This window comes from Dinoponera quadriceps, unplaced genomic scaffold, assembly GCF_001313825.1.
Source record: "Dinoponera quadriceps isolate SergipeBrazil2010 unplaced genomic scaffold, ASM131382v1 scaffold1565, whole genome shotgun sequence".
Taxonomy (NCBI): Eukaryota; Metazoa; Arthropoda; class Insecta; order Hymenoptera; family Formicidae; genus Dinoponera; species Dinoponera quadriceps.
Window position 1 is genome coordinate 518487 of NW_014556124.1, and position 19148 is coordinate 537634.

Below are 19148 nucleotides of genomic sequence, written 5' to 3' on the forward strand. Positions count from 1 at the left end.
GTGTCGCGCGCAAAGGGAGGGGTGTTTATGTAACGGGGAAAGAAAGGTTTATTTATTTGATGAATTGAATTAGGGATGAACTAACTGTCAGATCGAAGGAAAACGTTATTTGTGAGATCGCGACGACGTCAAAAATATATGGAGACGCGTGTGAAGAACAGCACGTCGCCGCGACGTGCGCGTCTTGCTCCCACGTAGGACGTTTGAAACTCGAAATAGCAATGGATCTATCCATTTTTCACAGACGTATCGCGCTTATTTATAGACGCGACGGCGTATTTTTAAAACGATCGCTTATCGTCGTATTAAGGGAATACCTTGGGTCGTCTATTTCCCGACAGCGATATCGTGGCTGAGACCAGCTGTAACCTAATTCGACGATCCTCTTCATCGTCTATTCCGATTCGGTGTCGCGTGGATTTGACACAAACTCTATTAATTGATATTTCTAAATACGGCGCGTTTCGGTCCCGTGTTTCATCGAGCTTCGAACGGATGGGCACAAAATTTCACATGACACGAGATAATCCGAGAAGCATGTCGTGTTGCGTATTACTCGAAACATGCCACGGGCATTTCCCGTTTAACGAGACATTTATTTATATGCGGTTTCTAAATATGCTCGAACCCTTCCACGTTCGGATTAAAATACAAATTCACATCGCTGATATTAAATTAAAAACTCGCTGCTATGTTGTTATCCGCACTCGTTCGTTCCCACGTAGTGGGACGAAATTGTGAAAGTCCAAAAATTCCGCGTTTCGTCTCCGAACGGCGAAGAGAGATTTGAAATAGTTTCGGAAACGCGTATTCGGTTGCGCTCGAAGTAATCGCCGTAAGAAGAAATATTTGCCGGTCGAGCGAACGTGCCAGCGATACTTCGCCCGGCGCAACGTCATACGATACTGAATCGAGAAATCGAGATTATCCACACGAGGGACGGCTGGTATTCGAAAATCGTGCTCGACGTTCCGGTGTATTCGGAGAGAAACATTCCGGCATGAAATATGTCAGACACGCCAGCGAGAAGTTCCCAGTCCGGTTTCAGACGTCCCGCGCCGGTGATTGGCCCGCGCACCACGTATACGTTTTTAATATAAAATTCCAGAATTGGCGGAGAGAATGGGACCAAGAACAGGGGACGACTTCGCGTGCGCGCGGACTGCTAGCAATTTCGAATACTTCGCCGCACCAGGACACGACAACGTCAACTTACTGGTTGTTGCAAGTAAGCACGCGAGCGCGTGGACATTTTTCCGACGCGGGGAATGCGGAAAGCGAGAACGCACGACTGATAAATCCCGCGCGAACGTGTCGGCGGAAATGCTCGCGAATCGGTAGAAACAGTGCACGAGCGATCTTAGAGATTTTCCTCTTTTCCCGATTTATGCATTGCATCCTCCTCGAACTTGAAGAATCGACAGAATAAAACATTTCTCGAAAAGATAAAACTGAAAAACCTAGCGAATTTACGGAAATTACAACGACAACTTGTTCCTGACCAAACGCGAATTCATTCTCGATTAAAACTCTCGATTCGCGGCCTTTAATTCGCGATACTGCGTCACTCGTAGCGAGAAAAACATCAAGGTCGTTTGAAAAAAACAACTTGACAGTGAAGAGACTCCAAGCGGCTTTCTTTGAAATTAGGTTGTCGCTCCGGAAGTGGAAGCGATGGCACGGTCCGACAAAAACGGCGCTCGTGGAATTCACCGTTCATGTTGACCTTTCACCGGTCCTAATCGGGAAAATGGGGGCTCCGCGACGACGTCAAAGACAGAATAGGAAATTTCTAATTTTTTCATTTTACATAGTCGGTGTGGCCGCTATTGAATACTGATCAACTTAAATCGCCCTCCCGAGGAACAAGTTATTCTCGAGCGCTTTTACATCGATACGCAAATAACATCGCGCCGAAAGTGGCATGAAACAAGCAAAGGGCAAAAAAAAGGAAGAACCGATAATCGAGCGCGTCGTAACACCTTTAATGAAGTCAATCGCCTTTCTGCACCTCCTGGCATGTCCAGACATCGGAGATAACCACGTGGACGCGCGGATAAGTGGTGACATGGCTACTATTCGTGGATAATGGGACGGAACGAGGCAGAAAATGGTACATCAAAAAGAAACGGGGACAAAGGAGAGCCGTTGTCGACCTAATAAAGCGAAGTAGCGAACACACGCCGAGGTAGTTTTTGCGCGCTCGCTCCCGCTCCTCACTGAAGATCTTACCCTTCGCCCTACGAAATTTAAGGATATCCGATAGGGACGAATAGTTGACGCGGAAAGGAATTTAACATCCCGAAGGGCGACGAGGGGCGAACAAAAGTGAAGATATTTCGCGAAGATAGGTCGCGCCGGTCGAACGCGTTTACGCCTTAGGGCGCGCCGAGGCACGTTACGGCAGAATTGCGTTTATATTTTGCTGTAGCGCGCCAACGATTTTTATTAGAACGCATGGATATCACATCGAACGAAGTATTTTTCTCGCACGGCCGAGCGGATACAACGCGATTTACGGACGGTTAATTGATGATTCATGAGGCGCAACGGCGAAACAGCGGAAGATTAAACGCTGAATTTTCGAAAGAATCGCAACACAGACTTCATCATGGGGCTCCGGACTGATGGAAATACAAATTGCGATATTAATTCTACATGGGACGTTATTTACGAAACGGAAATGGGACCACTGATAGAGACGTATTTACGTTCCAGCAGGTTCCACCGCGATTATTAAAATTAGCAATTCACAACGGCTGAAATGTAAATTACACGGTCCTCATTAAGCCGAGCGTGCAACTAATCAATTTATATACCCGCGTTTAATCCGCGTTTCCCAAACGCGATTATTCACGGTAGACGGGATCTTACGGAGCAAATTAAAAATCCGGATTAAAGCGGATCCGTCGTCCACTTAGCGACGTTACAGAGTTAATGCCGCGTTATACGACTTCCCGGTACGTGTCGTGCCCACAGGAAGGACGCGAGCTCCGTTACATCGACCTGCTGGTAGAGGTTCGTTGTTCTACTGTTTCTCTTTTCTCCCTCTCTTTTTTTACCTTACTCTGCGACATCGCGTATCAGGAGGGGTTGAAGTATCCCTAAAGTGACCGGCGACGCTTACAATATGTCGTGCGACAGAGAAAGAGAGACAAAGAAAGAGAGAAAGAGAGAGAGAAAGGGAGATCCGTCCCGGGACTCGGCTCATCCTCGATTGATACGATATCCCGACCGGAGGAGGACAGTCGTTCAGCGGAGATTTGCTGAAGAGGAGGACAAATCTGGAGGCGAATCCGGAGCGATTGATATCGAGAGGAAAGCCCTGAAGGCAAGGCAGTGGAAATATGGCGGTGGAGACGGAAAGTTGTACCTCCTCTCTCTCTCTCTCTTGCTCAGAGCTTTATTCAGCCTGGAAGACGCAATGAATGGAAGCTTCTACGAGCCTCGAGCGCACCTCTTCAGACCGTCTAGGAACATCGGCAGGACTCTTTTTCTTTTTCTTCTCCTCCTCTTCTTCCTTTCACCTCGCCATCCGTCTGTAGCGTCGCGAGAGCCTCCAAGAGAAAGAGAATTTTCCACCTTCTCTCTCCCTCTCCCTTTCCTTTTTCCTCTTTTTCTTACTACGAAAAGGTCGACTCTTCGCACCCGCGGATTTTCACCCCGAGTACCTGCAACGGCGGTTCTATGGCGCGACGCTTTCCTCACAGCGAGACTAATTTGCACAATCTTTCTGAACACGTATCGCCGACAGTTAGAGGAAACAGCAGTTTACGTTACTTCTTTCTTGGTTGACTCACGATTTAGAAAATTGTACTTTACCTTTAAAAAGGGGACGGAGACGATTTCTATCCTGCCGCATTTACGTCGGTTACATGTTAGTGCCGAAAAGGAAGCCACGTGACGTAATAAAGGAGTAATATAAGCGCAGGCCTCGAAAATCTTCCTAGGCGAATAAAGCGCGAAGAAGCTCAGACGACGCGAAGACGAGCGTTGAAGCTACGCGAGGGGACTATGGCGTGGAAAAATAGAACATCTCCGAAGATGAGAAAGCGAGAAAAAGAGGGCGAGAGAGAGAGAGAGGGGGAAAGAAAATGAGAGAGACATTGAGGAAGAGCTGAAAGAGAAAGGGAGAGTAGACGTTGAAGGAAAGAAACACCTGGTGTATCGCACGCTCGCAATGATAGCGAGCGGATGATCTACGTCGGCTAGCGCTTGAGTTACGAGGGGAAAAGCGAGATGAAAACACAGCCCCGGATCGACGCTGCCTACGCCGTTTCTCGGGGCGAGTCGCCGCCATCCCTCTATCTTTTCCTTCCCCGACGAGGAGGAATCGACTTTTCTTGCTCTTAACAGATTTCACGGCGGCGGGGGCGCGGACGATGAGTTCGATTCCCGTTCTGATAAATCGCACCCTCCAGACCTTTTTCCCGAGCACCAATTTATATTAACCAAGAGAGGCATATGTGTTATGGCAGAGTCGTCCGGGAACATATACCGCGCGCAGGTTGGCGCGAAATTGCTCTGGCAGGAGCAATTCCATGACCGACGGGGGAGGCCCAGGAGGACAACCCTCGTAGCTATATACATGGTGTTTAGGAAAGTGGTCAACGAATATCGCGGTTACTACCGATTACTACTATCATCCGATGCAAAAACAATACCGTCGAGAACTTTCCCACGATAGTTACGTTCGCAACAACTCTAAACTCATCACTACTCGTTGGACTGTTGCAAAATGGTGCCTGACTTTCCTACTCAGTTTAACCCGTATTATCTTCGCACGAACGGAAAGGTTTTGGACACCCTATGTATTTTCGCCGGTGTTTTACACCTCGCGCGCTTCATAAATGTTGGGATTCCCGGTGACTCGAAATGCACGCACATGCCGCCGAGAGATCTCGCGCGTATTCCCGCGCGTGTCCCGGCTAGTAATTTTCCGGGTCCCCCGGAAATTTTTCGTCGCCGCGTCGAGACCGTCGAAAAAGTAGAGCGCGTACGTTTCCAAAGTAAAAGGCGGGTACGGAAGGGTCGGCTTTGTCACCGAATCCATCCGGCTCTTTCCATATCCTAGCGGCGTCGCCGCGCGTGCTCGTAAGGAACGCACGTTCGCCCGCGTTTTGCGTTACATTCCGAGCGCCATTGTAATGCGCATGCATTCCCGGCGAGGTATTCGCGTCGTGAAAAAACATCGGGGCCATACCGTGATTATTTTCGTACCCGCGAGACTGTTGCGCGTCAAAGCGCCGTCTTTTGCACGCGTTGCCGTCCGTAATTTGATGGTAGCTTGGAAAAGCCGCGCGGCGTTCGTTTCAGCCGGCGAACGCACGATGACTCTTGCGCAGAATTAATTAATACCCAACTTGCAGAAGGACAATGTCTACGAGGAATGCTTTGGCGAGGTATTTTTAATTCGTAATAATTCGTGTGCGCGCGGTGTGATTAATATGCGCATTTCGAAAGCGCCAAAAGATATTTTAAAAGAACGAGTAAGCCGCTACCAGAAAAAAATTCGTTTTAAATCAAGAATAGATATTCTCATATATAAATAAAAATATTATAATCTTCTTAGAAGATTTTTTTGTCTTGATCTGATTGAATTTGTAGTAATGCAATTACTTGCACTTAATTCAAGACTAAATTTAAAGTTTGATAAAATTTTATAAAATTTAATAAAAATTTCCTAAGAACATTTTTGATAATATTCTTGGTATATAAGAATATCTATCATTGATGTAAGACTATTTTTTTTCTGCGTAAAAAGCAGAACTGCCGGTCGACGGGGACGGCTTCGCCGGTGGCAGTTATTTTAACGAAACTATTAATCTTTTCGAAATTATCCTAAGATTGGACATTTTTAAACGCACAGTTTGTCAAGATCAAAAATAACGAACGTGAAGTTAAGGAAGAGGGAGTGAAAGAGAGAAAAAAAAATAACGCGGGATGTACGAACATTACGCCGTTCGATACTTGTGTCGATTTATCGCGATTTATTGCGAACGATGCCGCGCCGAATGTAAACATGGACGAATTTATGTAGGAAAGAGGAAATATTACTTGATATTTTTCTAATTTACAAAAACACGGAAGAATTATTATACGTCTCCGAATCAAAACACGAGCGCAGCCGGCGACGAGACGTAACATTTCCACTGATCCATCAATCATATACCCCCACGCATTGACATTTATCTCTTTCTCATTTTTTTTTCGGCAACGCAGATTCGTCGGTTCAGTTAAATAGGAATTTCGGTAAAATACCGCGGAAAATGAAAGCGCTGCGAAAGCTTCACGTGCGCGCGCGCACGACGGCGGCTTTACGGTCGCCGAAACACGTTACACAGCTTCGGCGAAAATGATTAACGACGCCAGGCAAGAGCGGAACGAGGCCGAAAACTTTCTGTACACCCGGTGGTGCACGTGCCGCCACCGAGTGATCCGGACACGTTGGCGAGCCGTGCGGTTTTCAGACAGCGCCGTCGTCGTCATCGTCGACGTTCGCGTCTCCGGAAATTCCACCATTTTTTCGCGTCCTCGTCGAAACGACGTGTGACGACGTCGAGGATACGTGACGAGAACAGGTGCGCGAGAAAAGTGCCGCCCGTCCTATTCCTCGCCGTGTGGCGGAGCCCACGCCGTAAAACGGCTGTCGTCTCTGTGCGCGCAAAATATTAATTAAGGTACGTTACCTCGCTAAAACGTCGTATCTTACGTCGGCTTTTTCCGCTCCCTCGCGGAAACAAATGTTAACCTTTTATCCCCTTCTTAACCCGCTCGTAGGTGCGAACATTTTCATCTCTCTCGGCCGAGAATTCGAAAAATTCGCTCACCGCCGTCGGACGTCGCACTTAAAGTGATCGTTTCTTCAAGGGAAATTTTTCGAATTCGAATCCCAGCGAGATAGCTTCGACGGTAGGGAAGCACCCGTGACGTGTATGAGAAATTCATCGGCGCTTTTTATATTCCGCTATTCGGTGAAGCTTACAATTGAATCGACTATTAATTTCAGCGGAACACAAACAGATTGCTTAATGGCGTTCACAAAATAATCCACAGGATGTCGATCACGTAAATAGATCGATTAATAATCATCAAGCTATCAAATGGCCATTCCCTCTCTTCCGCCCCCCGCCCCCCTCCTCTATCTATCTATTTATCCATCACCCTTCTCTCTCTTCCCGTTGAAATTTTCATTCGCTCGAAGGGACGCGCGAGAATCATGCCTGGGAATTAATTTTTCCTGCGAGACTCTACACATCGCCGATAATTTCTCTTCGTCTACCGGCCATCGATTCTCTCGCGACACACGTGAAGTTAATTAATATTTGTCATATCACTCGGTGGCACACGCTGTTATGCGAAAGATAATAACCGGTTACGTGAAAAATCAAGTTTCTCTTCAAGAGAGGTCGCGCGTCGCTCTCGCATTACGATCTACCGGAAATTCTCACGAAAGAACGTATCGGCGTCATCGTCCACCTGTGTCCACCGAGAAAACGATTCCCGGCCATTTCGATACGCGTTGGTCGCAGCGCAAACTGGGAGGAACGCAAGAACTAACTCTTCGGGGAACGCGAGAGCGACTGATCAGATTTCAATGGACGCATTTCAATCGAGGTCACTGCATACGAATTTCTCTTCGGTATGCGATGATTTATGGTTCGTTGCACGTTCTGGTCGCGGGAGAAAAAGCACCTCCCCCCTCCTTTCCTGCCAAAAAGCTCCGCGTGGACTGTACGCGCCATCGGCGAAATGGTCGGACCGGAAAGGAAGTTATCGGCGTTCCTTGTATTTCGTTTCGTCCCGCTCCGCGTGAATTACCGCGGCTGCCGAGATCGAGACGCGGCAGATTCTCAGAGAGGCAACAGACACATGAAGTCGAACACGCGAATGCATATTCCACGGCGCTATGAATTTGTCGCATCACTGAACGACAATTATCCGGAAACTTAGTGTACACTAATGGCTGTGCGAATCGGTTCAGGACACATATTATGGATTCGTTCAGAATTAACTTCTATCGGAATCGCTCAATTATTCCGTATAAAATGTAAGAGAAAATTTCTGGAATAACTAAAAGATTCCGGTCGATTCCAAACAAGTTTATCCGAATGATCTTATTCAATTGGAAGTACTCACCTTCTTGGCGTCATTGTTGTTGTCGGCCGCGTGATGAGGTTGAGGACTCATTGAAGCACCATTGCTGACTGCTCCGCTTTGCGACAGAAGCTCGTCGCTACCCCTCTGCAACAAAATAGAGAGCACATTCAAGTATATACAAATAACTCGTTCGCGACGCGAACTTCTCCCTATAAATTCTATTCGCCGCGTGTTCTCGCGTTTTATACACGATAACCCGATTTAGAATCACCGCGAATGTCGCAGCCATCGTAAATCTAAATCACGACGAGTTGCGACAGCGTTAATCAGAGTATTTTCGGAGTGTATTTTTACGAGTCGCGAGAACATCACGAAGCGGTAATCTATGAAATAAGATTAAGCCGGACAGTTTGCTACTACTTCGCGAGCGCTAATCGCGCCGCTCGTCCCATTTTATCCTCCCGTAGCTTTCAAGGGGAATTGAAATAAATTATCGCGTCGAGCATCTCTCGATTACTTAAGGAGTGGAAAGAAGGCTCGCGGATATCCTTCTCTTGGCAGAATCCATTCGACGTCTCGTCCTTGAGAGTGTCGATAAATCTCGGACCGGGCGTCAAAAGAAACGGATCAGCAACATACAGCAGTAAGATGCTTTTAACGCGAGTCCAAGTCTAAATACTTAACGGAGTCTCTCAGACGCGGAAAAACGTTGCGGTCACTCGAGCGAAGGAGCTTCTCTCTGTTTCTCTTACTGTCTCGCGAGACATTAATAATTAATCCACGACCCTTCGTCTCCTTCGCGAATCACCCTTCGTGAAGCGCTTCTCCTCTCTCGGTTCTTTTTCCCATGGTTAATCCACCCGTACGCGTTAATCGCCACGAAGAAAAATTCCAAGCGAGTGAAATAGCCGTATCGTTGCCGCTGAGAATGATAATCAATTCGCGATGGAATGATTTTCCCGTGAGAAGGACGCAACGTACGTATTCGTCACCTCGCTAAGATCGCGACTTTCTCGCTTTCGCGTGATCTGTTATGCAGTTACGATCACGCCTCGTCGACGACATTCGGCGTCAAAGGAACGTCGCGCACATCAGCCGCCGCTTAACGAAATATTTATCACGACCGCCGCTTGTCGTCGCTGCATTTATTCACGAATTACAGGTTGCATTATGCAGCCGGCGGTTGGACGCGCCCCGGTTAAATCTGCACAGGCGAGCTTTGACAGTGGGAGTAGCGACGCGTCGGCGGATGCGCGCGAAAGATAATTCATAACTCGCAAGGAAAACCACTGGGAACTCAAGGCGGCGGCCATGTCGAGACGGAATGTGAGATCAAAGTCGGGGAAAACGACTGGACGAAGGCGGAAGGAAAAGGATGCGGAAGCTCATCCTGCAGATTCGCTCGGATTATCGAACAACAAAGAGTAAGATTAAACCCTCCTTCCTCTTCCTCCTGTGTTAATTTTTCTACTCCGCAAGCGTATCGCTTTCACAGAAAAATCGTTTCTTTGCTATTGTGGAATTAATCTTGTAATTTGTGTATCCGTCTTCCCCCGTGTCTTCTAAAATGTATATAAAGCATGTACTCTGAGAAGAAAATTGCCGTAGATCAAAGACGCGACTTCCTGCGCGTAAATTAAAGGAAACGAGAGGTCGCCTCCGCTTTACAAGGAAGAAACGCGTTACCTCCTCGAATTCAACGAAAACATGATTATTTTTCAACGATTCCCCGCTTTTCCACTCGGGAGCGACGGCAGCAACGACTCCCCATTTCGCCGGACATATTTTATATAAATCCACTAATCGTCGGATTACGTCGAACGCGGAGAGTCGCCGGTGTTTACTCCGAGCTAATCGAAAAGTTATCAGAGGTAGACGTCGAGCGGCGCAATTAGAGGGGCACATTTTCTACGCGCATCTTCTTGTGCATGGTTCGTACATCGCAAAAGTACACACACGTACGTCGCGAGAGCGTCCTCGGCGGACATCGAGTGTGCGCTGTTAGGCGGAATATCGTTCAAAGAGCGGCAAGAAGGAGCTCTCGTACGAAACGGGGTCCCTCTCTCACCGCGATCACAGAGAGCGCCCGAGGGGGCGGAGAAACGGAAAACCGCACGGCGAGGCACTCGGATCCCGTATTTTCCTCGCGGATACCGGGGAGAGAGATAGGGGTTCATCCTCTGACCAACATCCGGTAGAACTAACCGCGCTCGACCCCGGCGCTCGTGTATTATTTATTTCACCGCGAACGTATGGATTATGGCTCCCCGAACCACCCCCGAACAACCCCACCTCATCTCCTCTCGCAACCCCCGTCACGGGCTCTCTCTCTCTATTCTGTGTTTTCATCCTTCAATTCTCCAGCCCAGCGAAGCAACCTACGACCGTCGAGCGCAGCGTTTCTCCTCCTGCACCCCCCCTTTCTTTCAGTATCGCGCATTGTTTTCTCTCGATCCTCGAGACCTTGTTCGCTCTTTCTTTCCCTCTCCCCTCCCTAATCTCGCCTACTGTTTTCTTTCCGCTTTTCGTCCTCATCCACGCGTCCGTCCTTTCTGCTTCTCTCCGCGATCAATCTTCCGTGCGTCCTGATGGGCGAGCGAGCGTTTCACGTGTCCGACGACCCGCGTGGAATCGTCTCACGATCGCGCGGCCGGATGGACGGCACCGGAAACGATAGCTTCGCTCGGATGACAAACCAATCTCACGCGCCGGCTGCGGACCCGATGAGAGCTCTCGGATGCCGTCGAGAGAAGCGAATCCAGCGACACGCTCCGTTGAGCTCGTATAAATCCATGGACAAGTGCCCGATACGAGAGCACTTCGGCCCTCTAATTATTTTCAATCACGGCGTAACGCGCGTTCGCGAACGAAATCCGCAGTATACCGAAGTCGTTAACGCGGGCAATTTTAGCCGTTATCTCCGTGGCGCTCGCGAGCCGGCGATTGTCCACCGCTGGATAGGTCAATTTCCTCGTCTCGGACGACGTCGACGACGAGCGGCGAAAGGATGCGAGACACGCGGCGTAGCGCCACTAAGATAATATTGGCCGAAGATAGCCGTGCTGATAGGCTGTCGGAGGAAAGGGCTTGGCTGGTCGGACCATTATTGCCTTTCGAGATGGATGGCTCTTGGATACACGTCCCGAAACTTTAACCGAGAGATTACGAAGAGAGCTTCGCGAATCGGGGCGACAGTTGGATTATTTCGCTTTTTACGAAGCGGGGATTATGTACACGATATCACTTATATTTCCCCCTCTCCCACGCGCGTTTCCTGCCTCACCCCACCCCGATAAACAAAGTTTCGTCTTCCCCCGCGATTGGCAGCCGCGAGGAATCGTTATTAAATATCGTATGACGAGTGACGGAAATTTATCGGCGATTGATCGACGTCGCGCACCTGCGACCGCGAGCCATCGTTACGCAATAAAGGCTGAATACTGTAAATAGAGGGGTGCCTACAAGGGATAAACGTCAGTTCGTTTTATTGACGCGCGCGTTACGGAAACTAGCGGCCGGAGATACGCCGGACTTTAAATTGATAATACCCGCGGTGAGGACGAGCCGGGCGTAATTAACCGGCGAATGATGACAGCGAAAATCAATTAATCGGTCGTGGGACGGCGCGAATCGTCGGTTCATCCACGCGTAAGTTCGCGAGATAGTCCTCCGGACTGTTAACGGGAATTTAATCGAATGTAACGAAAAGCAATCGATGACGGATAGAATCGATAACGCCGACGATAATGCCTAATAAGGGAGATCTTTAATGCGACTTGTATCGGCGACTGCGAACCGGATAACCCAAAGGGAGAGCGGAACTTACCCGTCGGATCGTGTTCTCTCGACGGAGACCCTTCTCTACGGCAAATGACGTGGAAAGAGGGCAGAAATTAAAGCCGCTTGTTAGGGTGAAGCGCGCTCTGACCGATCGCTTCGTGCTTCGGCGTCACTGAGCCGCGAATTAAAGCAGCGAGGAGATACACACGAGGAGTCGCGAGAATCGCATCGAACAAGATCTTCTCTTTCGTCGCGTAAAACCTGGACTTTTGTCTTTCTCGGTAAGGCGGATTATCCAGGAAAACGGATCGTGCTTTGTTTATTTATCATGTAATCAATATCGCGCGTTTCGAATCGACACCCCATTGTCTCTTCTGGCGATTCTGAGACGCGGAGGATCGTGAAGAGCGCGCTTCGGTTTCAATCGCTCGCGGCATAATAAAAGCCGCCGCCTGAACGTTTCCCTCGATGAAAGAGGAGATGGATCGAATCCGCGATTGAAAGGCAGTTTCGGGGCGCGCGACGTATTATGCCGCGTCGCTCTTCGATAAGGACTGGGGACTTAACGAACCGGCGGTTAATTTAATGCTCGCGAACGAGGGCGATCGTATTGAGAAGTTCGACGCGTGCATAATGGCGCCGATCGACGCTATCAGTACGCCGGCGAACATCCGTGACTATCATCATTAGTGGCGTTTCCTTCCGCGCGGCCGTATCTATCCGCTAATGAAGTCGGTGCGAGGATTTCGCCTTAATTAGCGCGCGCCGTTAGGAGGTTTCGCTCACGTCCTGCGGTCGACAGCAACCTGGCCCTTCGATTCGACCGATCGATCGAATACATGTCGACGATCCGGCAAGAGCGTGAGAAACGCGTTCCTGAAAAATCCGGGCGAGCGCGTTGAAACGCTACTTCGCTGAGAAAATGGATAGTTAATTCAGGCTCGATCGATGCGAGACGCGGAAGTCCGTCCCGAATTACGCGCCGATAATTCGCGAACAGCGGCTCGTCTCGCCGTTTCCGTCCGTGCGCTGCTTCAGAGTCGCCTCAAAGAAGCGCTTGTCTTCCTGCGAAGTACGATAACAAAGGCCGAGATATACCGTCTTGGAAAATTGACGGCCGGTAAAGGTGACTGTAAAGCGACGTCGCTCGGACGGTTCTCCCCCGAGAAAAAGTCTTTTCTGTTAAACGACGGCGGGATAATTAACTCTCTCCGTTAAACGTTGCGGCGATGACGGCCGCGGTTTTACGCGCGAGTTCGTCTCTTGTAGCTCGGCAATGCCTCGATCAAGTCTGTGATTCGGTCGCGGGAAATCGGCCCGATGTAAGAAATGATTTCTCCCGATTACATTTCATTCCGAGGCACGGCTGGATATTCAAATGTGCGGCGACGCGCTCTCCCGCCGGCGTATGTAAAATACGCGAATGTGTTTGCCAGGGCACTTCCGTCCGCGAGACGTCGCGACGCCTTTTTTCCCGGAGCCGCCGACAAAAGTTAGCTCAATCGGGGCCACTTCGTCTTCCCTTCTCCCACACCTTCCGAACTTTACCCTTACGCGGTTACGCCATTCGGCCTCATGAATTTCAAAATAATGCCCCGGTCCGCCGCCTGCGAAATACGCGCGAGCATCTTCGCGGAAGAGCGAAGACGCGGCGCCCTGTGTGTATGTGTACGCGCGAATGTGTCGTGGTGCAACTTTCCCGAAAACCAAACACGAGACGGGTAGACGCACGCGGAAAATTCGTTCCCGCGCGGAGTAAATTAAGTTTCGGCGGGCGCGACTCCGCGTCCCTGGTGGAAAAGAACTCGGGTAAATAATCCAGCGCGCGAGAGGTCTCTCTCGACGATAAATCTGTTCGTCTGAGATGAGGATTCTTCTCCAAAGTGCTTCTCGAATTCCAACCGCGAAAATACTGTGAAGAGTATATAGAAATATATAGAATGTTAATCGACTGAGACGCCTCCCCGAAAGAGGAAGCCGTGCGCCCTCATTAAACGCAGAGTTTCGTTCTTTGAGGTAAAGCTACTTGAAACTATTTTCAACTTTGTTCTTTCTCTTCCTCTTTCTCCAATGTTTATCAAGAATTGCCGCTGTGCAATTTCGAATCCACGGCCGTGGAATACAATCTTGGGACTCTCGATCTCGCGAGATGAGATTCTCTCGCGAAAGCTCCCCCGTACCTTGTGCGCTTTTATCGCGATCACGTCGTTCGGGTTCATGAATTTCAGAATAACGCGCTCTTAAAAAATACGTAGGAAGCTGCCGGAGAGAACGCGGCAACAACCGCCTTCGACCCCTATCGCCACCCTTGCCTTCCCAACTGTATCCTGCGGGAACATGGGGCGAAGATAAGCTTACGCAAAAAGTTCACCGTTTAAATCCTACGTATTGTAATTTATGTTCTTCTGCAAACTTCCCTCGCACGCGGAGGCGTGTGGGCGCGCATAGAGAGCGAGTGACGCGTGAATTTTGTAAATTTTCGGCACCCTCGGCCCAAGAAATATGAGGAGAATGATATACTCGAGTTCAAACAATAACATCGGCGGCATGGTCAATATTGATTTTCCTGAAAGAGCGTGAACATGAAAGCACGATCGCCGATCTAAATCTCGAGAAGACTTTTAGCGATGCGATTCGTCCCGTAAGAGACAAATCGTTGGCTCTGAAGTTACTTTCAGGTTACGTATAGCAATTTCTCTGAATCGCCCGGCTGTTTCAAGGGGAATAAATAAAGCGACGGTAGAGGTGCCGGCGCGTCGGATGATCGGAAGAGAATTCGCCTTTACGGACGATTATCTTGAAATCTTCGGGGAACAAAAGGGACGCCAAGGAGACTCGCGTAATAAAGGCGCGGGGGCTTAATAAGCCATAATCGCGGAAGAAAGTAGACTTACGACGGTTTTTCAAGAGGTACTTAAGAGTTCTTCGTGCGGGCTAAAAAGCTTAAGCGAACGACTACGACGAAGACGATGACGACGAGAAACAATGGGAGAGCGTAGCGGCGCAAAAATAATATCCGTTCTGCCAGGGTGTGGCTTCGAATCGGGGCGGAAAGTACGGGAACGACCCCCCGGAGCACTTCTCGAAAGGGATTGCGTTTCGCGGGTTTCGAAAGTCCGGGTCGCCGATCGGGAAAAGCGCCGGAAGCTAAAGAGTTGGAGGGAAAACCGGCCGAAACATGAAGTTCTCTGTCGGCCCTAAAACTGGGCTACCTAGCTGGAAACGAAGCGACTTACGACGAGAGCGAACGCGAGTCGAATAAATCGCGGGACACGGGTCGTCGAACGAATTTTTCAAGGGAAAATTTCGTGGTCGGCACGGTGAAGATCACCGTAAGCAGCTTCTTTTATAGATGATCCTGACCGAACGCGCGAAGAAAACGATATACACTGAAGAAAGAATTTGATAACGACTGCGAAACATTCGATTCATTTCGAATGATTTGGTTACTGTAATTTGTTTTTGGTTACAGAAACCGAATCATTTGAAAATAGAACATGTCGGAAGTTTTTATTATGCAAAGTATGAAGTTTCGATATTATATAATAACGAGAGGTCTAAACGTATTTCTTATAACGTATTACGATACTTACATTTACGTTTTAACGAAAAATTCGGGGTATTGTTTCGGTCTTTATTCTGTGAATTTGACGAGAAACCACATAAGTCGGTTTAATCCCACCTATCTTAGAAAAATGGAAAAAGGATGGCAAATCGAATATTGCAACGGTCGGCGTATGGAAGTCGTTATGGTTCTATTATGCTGCAACGGAACCATGAACGATACAATTTGGATTTTTCACGGTGGAGCTCGATCGCTTTTATAATTTCGTTGCGAAGAAGTCCGCGGGAAACGGTCCCGCGGGGAAAAGCTGAATGGGAAATTTAGTCGGCCGGATGCGATTAAGGTCGGACGTGGCGCAGATGAAATTTAAAGCATCGCGCATTTCTCTCACCCGATCTTCTGAGATATGCTTCGCCATTCACGCGCAGGATATCTCGATCCTGCCTACAAAAGCGCGTCGCTATCGGTTCCGATATTTCACTTTCACGTAGAAAATACGAATCCCCGACAAGCCGATTTCGACGCCTTAGAGTACCGCGATAGATAAATCTTAAGATCTACGAAATATTCACTTAAATTTTCCGCGACGACATGCAGCGATTAAATTAATTGAGCGAATATTATTTTCGTCGTAAAAAACGCATACATCTCTTCGATCATCTTTGAACGATAGCCTCTTCAATATCAATAATAAATTTTTAAGAAATAATCTCATATATAAATAAATTAACAATTACTTTTTTCATTTGAAATTTCGATTAGTCCAAGCGTAACAAAACGCACATAGAAAACGTATTGCAGATTTTGAAAATAAAAAATTACACGGACAAAATATTATAGCAAATTTTACCACAAAATTTTGCTATAATAATGCTGTAATAATGCTGTACCATACCAGAATTATGACTGAAATTACGATATGTGCTGTAATCTTTAACGATGTATATCATATATACATATCATTAAAAATTGCAACATATATAATAATTTCGATAGTAATTCCGTTATAATCCAGCATTACAAATCTTAGTAATAATGTTTATTAAAATATTACCGCTAAAATATTTTCCCTGCGTACGTGTCGCGCGCATTTTCCTCGTGCCCGATCTTATCCGGTTAGAAGAGCTTATTCATGCACTTAGAAATCATTGTCAGATAATCGGAAGAACGTCTGTGAGTAGGGGCAGGCTAATCTCGGAGAGGAGAGACGATTCAAACGATATAACGAAAGGATAAAACGAAGGAATAATTACCCATCGATTAACGAAGGGTCCGTAATTGCTCGAAGCGAGGCAAGCGCGCTCGATCAATCTCGAGATAACGCTTTATTTTCCCTCTCAACGTACTTAACCCTTCGTTACACCATCTTTTCACTAGATCGCCGAAGTTTCGCTCCCGCGTGCTTTAAACACTCGGATTCGGGAGGAGGTTTCGGAGACGATTTTGCGTTCCGGGATAATAGGGAGAAATATTTTCCAACGGACGGAACGTTAGCGGAGCGGAAAAATCGATGCGATTGACCTCTTTTCGAAACGAAACGACGAAAGACGGAACGCTTAGAAATCAACGATGGAAGCTGGAAATAGTCCAATTGACCGTACGTGTCATGGTATGCTTTTACCGCCTGATGTCGCCGGCTTGATCGTAAAGGCTGCTTTATAGTCTCGTCTTTGAGTCAAGTAAGAACAGACGCGAGAGAGAAACTCATTCCCCGAAGAGCGCTGTTCTTCGAATGTGCGCTTAACTCGAAGCGCGCAACCTCCCAAATCCACATAAATTCCAAAACGTCCTAAAACTCTCGCAAAGCGAACTTAATATTACGCCTTGTTTAAAAACGGACTCGCGGAACAAATTCGCTCGAATTACATTCGCACAAAGAGAAGAGAAAGAGAGAAATAAAATTGAGATGCATTCGTACTCTCTAAGTGCACTCAGCGTATTATCACTCACAGTAATTATACACTGCAAATCCAAGTGTTATTTTGGAAAGCTGAAGCTTTTCTTACACAATTTTGCCGTCTAAATCACGTCATTTAACACGATTAAACACGTTTGAAATGACGTAATCTCAAACGTCAAGAAATATGTAAAAGTTTCAGTCGAATGTGTCATTTTAGAGACACTCATCCTGATGGGGTTCAAAATACTGTTTCACTGATACAATTGGTGACATATACACTGATTCGTCGACTTGAGAGAGTAACAAAGACGAAAGAATTCTTCGGTGAAAAACCAAGCGGTTCGTATCTCGACCGACAAAAAGAAGCTTCCCACCGAAATCTGTAAAAACCGCAATCCGCAAAAGTGGTTTGTAAGCAGATTTGAGGCGCGCCGGCCAGTCGCTCGCATAAACGTCAGCGGAAGCGAAAAAGAACTGTCCTACTAATCGCGCGCGGTTTTCGTCCAAACGCGATAAAAACGAGGTCAGTGCCAGTCGATTGACGATAAAACGGGCGTTTTCCTCGGGATATATAACGGCAATTATATCGGCAGAAACGACGGATGGATTCCGGAAGCGGAAGGGCCGTCGCCCGATTGTCCGGAAGACGGCGAAGATTGCCGTCGCCAGCGCGTTTCACCCGATTTTCGTCTTTTCTTGGCCATTCTCGACCCCCTAGTCTGGACTCCGCCTCCTTTCAGAGTGTCATCCCTGTGACTCGACCTTCGACGAGGGTTCTCGGCTGCTATTTCGTTCATCGGCAAGCTGTCATTTAAGATCATCCGACGAACGGACGGAGGCACGCAGAGTGAAATTAGCGATGTGAATTTGCGCTCGATAATTACTTCACGAAATATACCTTGCAATGCGAGATTCTCCTCCAACGGACACCGGAGCGCCAAAAACTTATGTAAAGCTCCGAAAAGCGGAGCTTCTTAAAGGACCAACTACTACTTCCTAAAAAGCTTTCTCCTCTCTTTTAACATTAATATTGAATCGGACTTGCAACGTGCACATTCCGACGGATTCGGCTTGAGCCTCGATTCGTATTCTAATAAATTATTCTATCCTCGTCCGCACTTAAGCAAACAACCCCTCGACGGACGAAGTACACGTCGCTTGAACTGGTGTGAAAAAAAACTCGTCGATAGTTAAAACGTTAACGTCGTTTCAATTTCAGGGTCTTCGAGGACCGTCTGCTCGGTCGGTTGGTCGATCTGTTCGTCGAATTCAACCTTTACAAGCGAGAAAGTGCATACATCGAATTCGCTTCCCTCGATCTTCCCCCTTAGTGGCCTCGCAAAGTGAGAGAGCGGGTAAAAGGGGAAGAGAGAAAGAGAGAGCCGGCAGCCTCAGTCGACCGCTGCGAGCGACGAAATTGGATTGTTATTCTATTTTCGAAAGCAATTTGCAAGTGTTATCAAAAGTTTTCGGGCCACGCCTGCCATTCTCCGCTCACCAACTCCTCACCTGCCCCCGTCGTACCCAGCAAGCGCAAAGCATCCCCTACCTCCTTCGCTCGGTTTTTCTCGCTTTTTCCTGCCGAGAAACGCGAGGTACGCGATGTACCGACCCGACAGGATAGAATGTGACGCGATGCGAGAGTTACATCTGAATTTCGGATTTTTCTACGCATCTCGCGAGACGAGCGCGACGAGAGAATCCGTCGTGCTAAGCTCCTTTCCGAAATTCCAGCGACGACGCGATTGGAGCCGCGCGCTCGTGCGCCTTTATTGGCCCACCGGCTTGGCGCAAGACTGCTAT

At 48.1% G+C, this 19148-nt stretch overlaps 1 protein-coding gene across 2 annotated transcripts in view; it reads right to left on the reverse strand.

Moving 5' to 3' along the window:
- Positions 1 to 19148, reverse strand: part of LOC106746818 (polypyrimidine tract-binding protein 1) — a 354727-nt gene that overhangs the window by 95617 nt on the left and 239962 nt on the right. For both annotated transcript variants that reach the window (XM_014623870.1, XM_014623869.1), the window contains one exon: positions 8140 to 8244. In XM_014623870.1, the coding sequence (XP_014479356.1) occupies positions 8140 to 8244 (105 nt within the window). The remainder of the gene's footprint in view (positions 1 to 8139; positions 8245 to 19148) is intronic.